At 60.8% G+C, this 10491-nt stretch overlaps 1 protein-coding gene across 1 annotated transcript in view; it reads right to left on the bottom strand.

Moving 5' to 3' along the window:
* Window positions 1-10453, bottom strand: part of LOC138734474 (uncharacterized) — a 108253-nt gene extending 97800 nt beyond the window's left edge. The window contains exons 1-2 of the mRNA XM_069882119.1: window positions 10396-10453; window positions 6401-6569 (exon numbers count right to left, since the gene is read on the bottom strand). Of these exons, the coding sequence (XP_069738220.1) occupies window positions 6401-6569; window positions 10396-10453 (227 nt within the window). The remainder of the gene's footprint in view (window positions 1-6400; window positions 6570-10395) is intronic.
* Window positions 10454-10491: the final 38 nt, after the last annotated feature.

Below are 10491 nucleotides of genomic sequence, written 5' to 3'. Positions count from 1 at the left end.
CGGGGGGGGCTCCTCGTCGTCGCAGGGGCCCCCCCAGTCGTCGTCGTCGTCGTCGTGGTCGCCGGGGGGGGGTCCCGGGGGGGTCCTGAGCGGCGCCTCGGGGACGGCGGCGGCGATCCAGGCGGCGTGGGCGGCCGCCCGGGTGTAGACGCCGGGCCGGAGCCCGCAGGCAGCGCCCCAGCTCGACACCCCCGCCAGCAGCCACCAGCCCCCCAGGCGGCACGCCAGCGGGCCCCCCGAGTCGCCCTGGAAGGAGAGAAAAGGGGGGGGGGGGGGTAAATTATAGCTTGGGGGGGGCAATAAGATGGGCTGGGGGGGCAGAAAAATGGGCTGGGGAGGGGGAAAAGTGGGCTAACGGGGTAAAAAAATGGGCTGGGGGGGTAAAAAAATGGCCTAGGGGGGTAAAAAATGGTCCAGGGGGGTGAAAAGTGGGCTGGGGGGGATAAAAAAAAGGGGGGGGGGGAGAAAAATGGGCTAGGGGGGTAAAAAATGGGCTGGGGGGGAGAAAATGGTCTCGGGGCCAAACGCGGCCTAAGGGTTTGGGGCTGTTTTGGGGCTATTTTTGGCTCTTTTAGGGCCTTTGGGGCTGGTTTTTGGCTCTTTTGAGGCCTCTGGGTCTGTTTTTTGGCTCTTTTGGGGCCTCTGGGTCTGGTTTTTGGCTCTTTTGGGGCCTCTGGGTCTGGTTTTTGGCTCCTTCGGGGCCTCTGGGTCTGGTTTTTGGCTCTTTTGGGGCCTTTGGGTCTGTTTTTTGGCTCTTTTGGGTCCTTTAGGTCTGGTTTTTGTCTCTTTTGGGTTCTTTGTGTCTGTTTTTTGTCTCTTTCGGGGCCTTTGGGTCTGGATTTTGGCTCTTTTGGGGCCTTTGGGTCTGTTTTTTGTCTCTTTTGGGTCCTTTGGGTCTGTTTTTTGTCTCTTTCAGGGCCTTTGGGTCTGGTTTTTGGCTCTTGTAGGCCCTTTGGGTCTGGTTTTTGGATATTTTAGGGCCTTTGGGGCTGGTTTTTGTCTCTTTTGGGCCCTTCGGGTCTGTTTTTTGTCTCTTTTGGGCCCTTTGGGTCTGTTTTTTGGCTCTTTTGGGCCTTTGGGGCTGGTTTTTGGCTCTTTCGGGGTGCTGGGGGCTGTTTTTTGGCTCTTTCAGGGTGCTGGGGGCTGGTTTTTGGCTCTTTTAGGTTGTTTGGGGCTGTTTTTTGGCTCTTTTGAGGCCTTTGGGTCTGGTTTTTGGCTCTTTTGGTTCCTTTGGGCCTGTTTTTTGGCTCTTTTGGGCCTGTTTTTTGGCTCTTTTGGGTCCTCTGTGTCTGGTTTTTGGCTCTTTTGGGCCCTTTGAGTCTGTTTTTTGGCTCTTTTGGCGCCTTTGGGTCTGGTTTTTGGCTCTTTTGGGGCCTTTAGGTCTGGTTTTTGGCTCTTGGGGCCTTTGGGTCTGGTTTTTGGCTCTTTTGTGGCCTTTGGGTCTGTTTTTTGGCTCTTTTGGGCCCTTTGGGTCTGGTTTTTGGCTCTTTTGAGGCCTTTGGGGCTGGTTTTTGGATATTTTAGGCCCTTTGGGTCTGTTTTTTGGCTCTTTCGGGGCGTTTGGGGCTAGTTTTTAGCTCTTTCAGGGTGTTCAGGGCTGTTTTTTGGCTCTTTCGGGGCGTTTGGGTCTGGGTTTTGGCTCTTTCGGGGCATTCGGGGCTGGTTTTTGGCTCTTTCGGGGTGCCAGGGTCTGGTTTTTGGGTGTTTCGGGGTGCCGGGGTCTGGTTTTTGGCTCTCTCGGGGCGTTGGGGTCTGGTTTTTGGCTCTTTTGGGTCTTTTAGGTCTGGTTTTGGCTCTTTCAGGGTGTTCGGGTCTGGTTTTTGGCTCTTTTGGGGCCTTTGGGTCTGTTTTTTGGCTCTTTCGGGGCCTTTGGGTCTGTTTTTTGGTTATTTTAGGACCTTCGTGTCTGGTTTTTGGCTCTTTTGAGGCCTTCGTGTCTGTTTTTTGGCTCTTTTGGGGCCTTTGGGTCTGGTTTTTGGCTCTTTCGGGGCCTTTGGGTCTGTTTTTTGGTTATTTTAGGACCTTCGTGTCTGGTTTTTGGCTCTTTTGGGCCCTTTGAGTCTGTTTTTTGGCTCTTTTGGGGCCTTTTGGTCTGTTTTTTTGGCTCTTTCAGGTTGCTGGTGGCTGGTTTTTGGCTCTTTTGGCGCCTTTGGGTCTGTTTTTTGGCTCTTTTGGGTCCTTTGTGTGTTTTTTGTCTCTTTCGAGGCCTTTGGGTCTGGTTTTTGGCTCTTTTGGGGCCTTTGTGTCTGTTTTTTGTCTCTTTTGGGTCCTTTGGGTCTGTTTTTTGTCTCTTTCAGGGCCTTTGGGTCTGGTTTTTGGCTCTTTTGGGTCCTTTAGGTCTGGTTTTTGTCTCTTTTGGGTCCTTTGTGTCTGTTTTTTGTCTCTTTCGGGGCCTTTGGGTCTGGTTTTTGGCTCTTTTGGGGCCTTTGTGTCTGTTTTTTGTCTCTTTTGGGTCCTTTGGGTCTGTTTTTTGTCTCTTTCAGGGCCTTTGGGTCTGGTTTTTGGCTCTTGTAGGCCCTTTGGGTCTGGTTTTTGGCTCTTTTGGGCCCTTTGGGTCTGTTTTTTTCGGCTCTTTTGAGGCCTTCGTGTCTGTTTTTTGGCTCTTTTAGGGCCTTTGGGTCTGGTTTTTGGCTCTTTTGGGGTGCTGGGGGCTGTTTTTTGGCTCCTTCAGGGTGCTGGGGGCTGGTTTTTGGCTCTTTTAGGTTGTTCGGGGCTGTTTTTTGGCTCTTTTGAGGCCTTTGGGTCTGGTTTTTGCCTCTTTTGGGTCCTTTGGGTCTGGTTTTTGGCTCTTCTGGGCCCTTTGGGTCTGTTTTTTGGCTCTTTTGGGCCCTTTGGGTCTGTTTTTTGGCTCTTTTGGGCCCTTTGGGTCTGTTTTTCGGCTCTTTTGAGGCCTTTGGGTCTGGTTTTTGGCTCTTTTGGGTCCTTTGGGCCTGTTTTTTGGCTCTTTCGGGCCCTCTGTGTCTGGTTTTTGGGTGTCTGGGGGCCGTTCGGGGTGGGTACCTGGCAGGCGTCGCGCTGCCCGTGCTCGGGGCCGGCGCAGAGGGTGTCTCGGGCCGGGGTCCCGGTGCCCCCCGCGCGGTGCAGGCAGCGGCAGCGCCTCCCGCTCACCAGCGGCAGCGACACCTCCTGCAGCGGCTTGGGCGGCGGCAGCGGCACTGCGGGCACCAGTACAAACCAGTAAAGGCCAGTGAGCCGCCCACGGCTGCTCCCAGTGGCCCCGTAGGTGCTCCCAGTGCTCCCAGTGCCCCTGTAGATGCTCCCAGTGCCCTGATGGTTACTCCAGGTGCTCCCAGTGCCCCTGTAGATGCTCCCAGTGCCCCTCTAGATACTCCCAGTGCCCCTCTAGATGCTCCCAGTGACCCCATAGCTGCTCCCAGTGCTCCCAGTGCCCCTCTAGATACTCCCAGTGCCCCTCCAGATGCTCCCAGTGACCCCATAGCTGCTCCCAGTGCTCCCAGTGCCCCTCTAGATACTCCCAGTGCCCCTCCAGATGCTCCCAGTGACCCCATAGCTGCTCCCAGTGCCCCTGTAGATGCTTCCAGTGCCCTGATGGTTACTCTGGGTGCTCCCAGTGCCCCTCTAGGTGCTCCCAGTGCCCCTCTAGATACTCCCAGTGCCCCTCTAGATGTTCCCAGTGACCCCATAGCTGCTCCCAGTGCTCCCAGTGCCTCTGTAGATGCTCCCAGTGACCCCATAGCTGCTCCCAGTGCCCCTGTAGATGCTCCCAGTGCCTGTTCCAGTGCTCCCAGTGCTCCTGTAGATGCTCCCAGTGCCCCTGTAGGTGCTCCCAGTGCTCCCAGTGCCCCTGTAGATGCTCCCAGTGCCCCTGTAGATTCTCCCAGTGCTCCCAGTGCCCCTGTAGCCTCTCCCAGTGCCCTGATGGCTACTCCCAGTGCTCCCAGTGCCCCTGTAGCCGCTCCCAGTGCCCGTCCCAGTGCTCCCAGTGCCCCTGTAGGTGCTGCCAGTGCTCCCAGTGCCCCTCCCAGTGCTCCCAGTGCCCCTGTAGCCGCTCCCAGTGCCCGTCCCAGCGCTCCCAGTGCCCCTGTAGCCTCTCCCAGTGCCCTGATGGCTACTCCCAGTGCTCCCAGTGCCCCTGTAGCCTCTCCCAGTGCCCTGATGGCTACTCCCAGTGCTCCCAGTGCCCCTGTAGCTGCTCCCAGTGCCTGTCCCAGCGCTCCCAGTGCCCCTGTAGCTGCTCCCAGTGCCCGTCCCAGTGCTCCCAGTGCCCCTGTAGGTGCTCCCAGTGCCCCTGTAGGTGCTCCCAGTGCTCCCAGTGCCCCTGTAGCTGCTCCCAGTGCCCTGATGGCTACTCCCAGTGCTCCCAGTGCCCCTGTAGCCGCTCCCAGTGCCCGTCCCAGCGCTCCCAGCACCCACCGGCGGTGCGGATGTCCCCCCAGCCGGTGAAGGTGCAGTTGGTGCCGGGCGGGAAGCGCGTGCCGGGCGCGGGGAGGCAGACGGGGCGCACCAGGCGGCTGGGGGTGGCAGGGGGGTCGAGGCGAGCCAGGGCCAGGTCCCCCGCGACGTCCCCGGTGACGTCGCCGTCGTCGCGGTACGCGGGGTGCCGGGTGACCGAGCCCACGCGCAGCACCTGGGCCTCCGGAGGGGGGGACAGCAGCTGCAGGGCCCCCAGCGTCACCCGGTACTCGGAGACGGGGTTCTCTCTGCGAGGAAAAAAAAAAAATAAGGGGTTTAGGGGGGATATTGGGGTCCCAGGGGGGTTATTGGGGTCCTAGGAGAGAGTCTGGGGGGGATACTGGAGTCCCAGGGGGGTTATTTGGGTCCTAGGAGGAGGTTCTGGAGGGTTTGGGGGGGATATTGAGGTCTCAGGGGGAGTTGGGAAGGGTTATCGGGGTGCTGGGGAGGGTAATTGGGGTCCCAGGGGGGTTATTGGGGTCCTACGAGGGGATTTGGGGGGGATATTGGGGTCTCAGGGGGGTTATTGGGGTCCTACGAGGGGGTTCTGGAGGGTTTGCGGGGGATATTGGGGTCTCAAGGGGTTTATTGGGGTCCTAGGAGGGGGTTCTGGGGGATTTGGGTGGGATATTGGGGTCTCAGGGGGGTTATTGGGGTCCTAGGAGGGGGTTCTGGGGGGGATATTGGGGTCTCAGGGCTTCATTGGGGTCCTAGGAGGGGGTTTGGGGGGTTATTGGGGTCCTAGGAGGGGGTTTGGGGGGGATATTGGGGTCTAGGAGGAGCTAGTGGGGTCCTAGGAGGGGGTTATGGGAGGTTTGGGGGGGATACTGGGGTCCCAGGGGGGTTACTGGGATCCTAGGAGGGGGTTTGGGGGGGGATATCGGGGTCTCAGGGGTTTATTGGGGTCCTACGAGGGGGTTTGGGGATGATAATGGGGTCCCAGGGGGGTTATTGGGGTCCTAGGAGGGGGTTTTGGGGGGATATTGGGGTTTATGGAGGGTTATTGGGGTCCTAGGAGGGGGTTTGGGGGGGATATTGGGTTTTATGGAGGGTTATTGGGGTCCTAGGAGGGGGTTTGGGGGGATATTGGGGTCTAGGGGGGGTTATTGGGGTCCTAGGACGGGGTTTGGGGGGGATAGTGGGGTCTTAGGAGGGGATTTGGGGGGTTCGGGGTCCTGGGGCTCATTTTTGGGGGGGTCTGAATTTTTGGGTCCCGGGGGTGTATTTTGTGGTCATTTTAGGGGTCCTGGGGGTCATTTTGGGGTCCTGGGCCTCAGGTTTGGGGCCCCGAGGGCCCAGCTTGGTTGTTTTGGAGTGGGGGGGTCAGTTTTGGGGTCCTGGAGGTCATTTTTGGGGTCTTAGTGGCCCGGAGTGTTTTTTTTTGTGGCGATCGGGGCTCATTTTTAGGCTGCTAGGGGTCATTTTAGGGGTCCTGGGGGTCATTTTTGGGGTCCTGGGGGCCCGAGGTGGTTGATTTTTGGGGGGGGCTGAGTTTTTGGGTCCCGGGGGTGTATTTTGGGGTCATTTTAGGGGTCCTGGGGGTCATTTTAGGGGTCCTGGGGGTCATTTTTGGGGTCCTGGGGGCCCAAGGTGGTTGATTTTTGGGGGGGGCTGAGTTTTTGGGTCCCGGGGGTGTATTTTGGAGTCATTTTAGGGGTCCTGGGGTTCATTTTGGAGTCCCGGGGGCCCAAGGTGGTTGATTTTTGGGGGGGGGCTGAGTTTTCGGGTCCTGGGGGTGTATTTTGGAGTCATTTTAGGGGTCCTGGGGTTCATTTTGGGGTCCTGGGGGCCCAAGGTGGTTGATTTTTGGGGGGGGGCTGAGTTTTTGGGTCCCGGGGGTGTATTTTGGGCTCATTTTTGGGCTCCTAGGGCTCCTTTTTCGGGTTTTGGGGCTCGTTTTCGGGGTCCATTTTAGAGACCGGGGGGGTTGCTATATATATATATTATTTTTTTGGGGGGGGGTGTCTCGTTTTCGGGGGGCACTCACGGCGGGAAGCAGTGGGCGGCGGTGAGGACCCAGGCGGGGGCGATGAGGGCCCCCCCGCAGACGTGGTGGCCACGGAAGGCGATGCTCGCTTGCCACGGCCACTGGCCGGCCTGCGCCCCCGAGCCCCCCACCACGCGACGCCCCACGGGGGTCCCGCACGGCACCGACTCTAGAATTTGGGGGGGGGGGGGGGGGGGGGGGGGGCAGGAAAGGTCAGGGGAGCCCCCCCAAAATCGTGGAACCACCCAAAACCGTGAGTTTCCCCCAAAAAACTATGGGGGTCCCCCACTTTGTGACCCCAAGACCCCCCCCCAAAACATGGGACCCCCCCATGACCCCCAAGACACCCACAAACCATGGACCCCCCCCACCCCCAGAACCGTGGGACCCCCCAAAGCCATGAGATTCCCCCCAAAAAACTATGGGATTCCCCGCTTTGGGACCCCAAGACCCCCCCCCATAACCCTCAAGACACCCACAAACCATGGACCCCCCCCTCAGAACCATGGGACCCCCCCAAAGCCATGGGACCCCCCCAAAACTATGAGATCCCCCCCAAAAAACTACGGGATTCCCCGCTTTGGGACCCCAAGACCCCCCCCATAACCCCCAAGACACCCACAAACCATGGACCCCCCCCCTCAGAACCATGGGACCCCCCCAAAACTATGAGATCCCCCCCAAAAAACTATGGGATTCCCCGCTTTGGGACCCCAAGAGCCCCCCCAAAACATGGGAACCCCCCCCCATGACCCCCAAGGCACCCACAAACCATGGACACCCCCCCCAGAACCGTGGGACCCCCCCAAAGCCATTGGACCCCCCCCAAAACTATGAGATCCCCCCCAAAAAACTATGGGATTCACCCCCCTCTGTGGGACCCAAAGAGCCCCCAAAACATGGGACCCCCCCCCATGACCCCCAAGACACCCACAAACCATGGACCCCCCCCAAACTATGGGACCCCCACTATGTGGGACCCCAAGACCCCCCCCAAACCATGGGACCCCCCCAAAAACTATGAGCCCCCCCCCCATTCCCATCTTCCAGGGCACCTGGGACCCCCCCAACCCCCCCAGACGATGGGACCCCCCCCAAAAAACGCATGAGCCCCCTTCTAGAGCACTCAAGCCCCCCCCAAACCATGGGACCCCCCCAAAAATCACGGGATCCCCCCTCTATGGGACCCCAAGACCCCATCAAATCATGGGGACCCCCCCCAAAACATCGGACCCCCCCTTTTGAACCTGATTCTTCTGCTTCTGCTGCTCCCCCGTGACCTGTGGGGAAGGGGACAAGCTTGGGGTCACCCCAGATATTTTTATGGGGGGGGGTCACCCTGGTTTTTTTTTTTGGGGGTGGGGGGCACCCCTGGACCTGGGAATGTGTCCCCCCCCCCCACTGGAATCCGGGAAGGGATTCAGCATCCGGGGCGAGCCGGAAAAACCTGCCCCGAGGAATGTGACCCCCCCTCTGTGTCACCGCCACGCGTCACCCCGCTGGCCCCAGCGACACCCCAAAACCCCGAGTGGGGAGGGGTGTCCCCTTACAGCACCCCCAGAACCCCTCCTGCCCCCCCCCAGACCCCAATGTCCCCTCATGTCCCCTCAATGTCCCCTCACAGCCCCCAATGTCCCCTCACAGACCCCCCAAAACCCCCCCTGTCCCCTCACAGACCCCCAAAATCTCCCCCTCTCCCCTCAATGTCCCCCGAGAACCCCCCCTGTCCCCCCAATGTCCCCTCACAGACCCCCCAAAACTCCCCCTATCCCCTCAGTGTCCCCTCACAGACCCCCAAGAACCCCCCCTGTCCCCTCAATGACCCCTCACAGACCCCAATGTCCCCTCACAGACCCCCAAGAACCCCCCCTGTCCCCCCAATGTCCCCTCACAGACCCCCCAAAACTCCCCCTATCCCCTCAGTGTCCCCTCACAGACCCCAATGTCCCCTCACAGACCCCCAAAAACCCTCCCTGTCCCCTCACAGACCCCAATGTCCCCTCACAGACCCCCCAAAACTCCCCCTCTCCCCTCAATGTCCCCCGAGAACCCCCCCGTCCCCTCAATGTCCCCTCAGAGACCTCAATGTCCCCTCACAGACCCCCCAAAAACTCCTCCTCTCCCTTCAATGTCCCTCAATGTCCCCCAAGAACCTCCCCCGTCCCCTCAATGTCCCCTCACAAACACCCCAAAACTCCCCCTGTACTGTCAATGTCCCCTCAGAGACCCCAAGGTCCCCTCACAGCCCCCCGAAAACTCCCCCTGTCCCCTCAATGTCCCCCAAGAACCCCCCCGTCCCCTCAAGGTCCCCTCACAGACCCCCCAAAACTCCCCCTGTCCCATCAATGTCCCCTCACAGACCCCCCAAAACTCCCCCTGTCCCCTCAATGTCCCCTCACAGACCCCCCAAAACTCCCCGCCCCCTCAATGTCCCCTCACAGACCCCCCAAAACTCCCCCTGTCCCCTCAATGTCCCCTCACAGACCCCCCAAAACTCCCCGCCCCCTCAATGTCCCCTCACAGACCCCCCAGAACTCCCCGTGTCCCCTCAATGTCCCCCAAGAACCCCCCCTGTCCCCTCACAGCCCCCTCATAGACCCCAATGTCCCCTCACAGACCCCCCAAAACCCCCTCACAGCCCCCCAGAACCCCCTCCAGCCCTCAATGTCCCTCCATGTCCCCTCACAGCCCCCTCATAGACCCCAATGTCCCCTCACAGACCCCCAGAACCCCCTCCAGCCCCCAATCCCCCCCCATGTCCCCTTACAGCCCCCCCCTGTCCCCCTACAGACCCCAACGTCCCCCCATGTCTCCTCACAGACCCCTCAGGACCCACCCCCCCCCCATCCCAATGTCCCTGCTATGTCCCCTCAAAGACCCCCCAGACCCCCCCTGTCCCCCTCTATGCCCCCTCAGGGCCCCCCCTTTTCCCTCAGCCCTGGGTCCCCTCGTGCCCCCCCCCCAATCCTCTCAGACCCCGCAATCCCCTCAGGACCCCCCCAATCTCCTCAGGACCCCCCCATTCCTTCAACCCTGGGTCCCCTTGTGCCCCTAAGCCCCCCCCCCATTCCCCTCAGACCCCCCCCAACCCCCTTTTGTTCCCCTGTTTTCCCTCAACACCCCCAATATTTCAAGAGACACCCCCCCACATCCCCCCGTCCCCCCCCAGACCCCCCAGAGCCCCCCCACATCCCCTCAATGTCCCCCCAGACCCTGCTACAGACCCTAATGTCCCCCAAAACTCCCCCCCGACCCACTCAGATGCCCTCAACGCCCCCCCTTATCCTCCCAGAACCCCCATAACCCCCCCTTCCCCTCACAGACCCCCCCATAACCCTCCCCAGACCCCCCCATCCCCTCAATGCCCCCCAATAACCCCCCCAGACCCCAATATCCCCCCCCATTTCCCCTCACAGACCCCCCCTAACCCCCCTCCAGGCCCCCATGTCCCCCCCTATCCCCTCGCACACCCCCCGTAACCCCCCCCCAGGCCCCAATATCCCCCCCAATCCCCTCACAGACCCCTCGTAACCCTCCCCCAGGCCCCCATGTCCCCCCCTATCCCCTCGCAGACCCCCCCTAACCCCTCTCACCCCCCATATCCCCTCACAGACCCCCCATAACACCCCCCAATCCCCTCACAGACCCCCCCTAACCCCTCTCACCCCCCATATCCCCTCACAGACCCCCCATAACACCCCCCAATCCCCTCACAGACCCCTCATAACCCCCCCAGGCCCCCATGTCCCCCCCAATCCCCTCACAGACCCCTCATAACCCTCCCCCAGGCCCCCATGTCCCCCCCAATCCCCTCACAGACCCCTCATAACCCTCCCCCAGGCCCCCATGTCCCCCCCAATCCCCTCACAGACCCCTCATAACCCTCCCCCAGGCCCCCATGTCCCCCCCAATCCCCTCACAGACCCCTCATAACCCTCCCCCAGGCCCCCATGTCCCCCCCCATCCCCTCACAGACCCCCCCTAACCCCTCTCACCCCCCATCAGCAGCATCAGCAGCAGCCGCAGCAGCGGCCGCCCCGCGCGCGGCCCCATCGCCAACTGAGCGCCGGGGCCGCGGGCGGCACCTGCCG

This window comes from Phaenicophaeus curvirostris, unplaced genomic scaffold (assembly GCF_032191515.1).
Source record: "Phaenicophaeus curvirostris isolate KB17595 unplaced genomic scaffold, BPBGC_Pcur_1.0 scaffold_84, whole genome shotgun sequence".
Classification (NCBI taxonomy): domain Eukaryota; kingdom Metazoa; phylum Chordata; class Aves; order Cuculiformes; family Cuculidae; genus Phaenicophaeus; species Phaenicophaeus curvirostris.
This window is presented reverse-complemented; position numbering and strand designations above follow the sequence as displayed.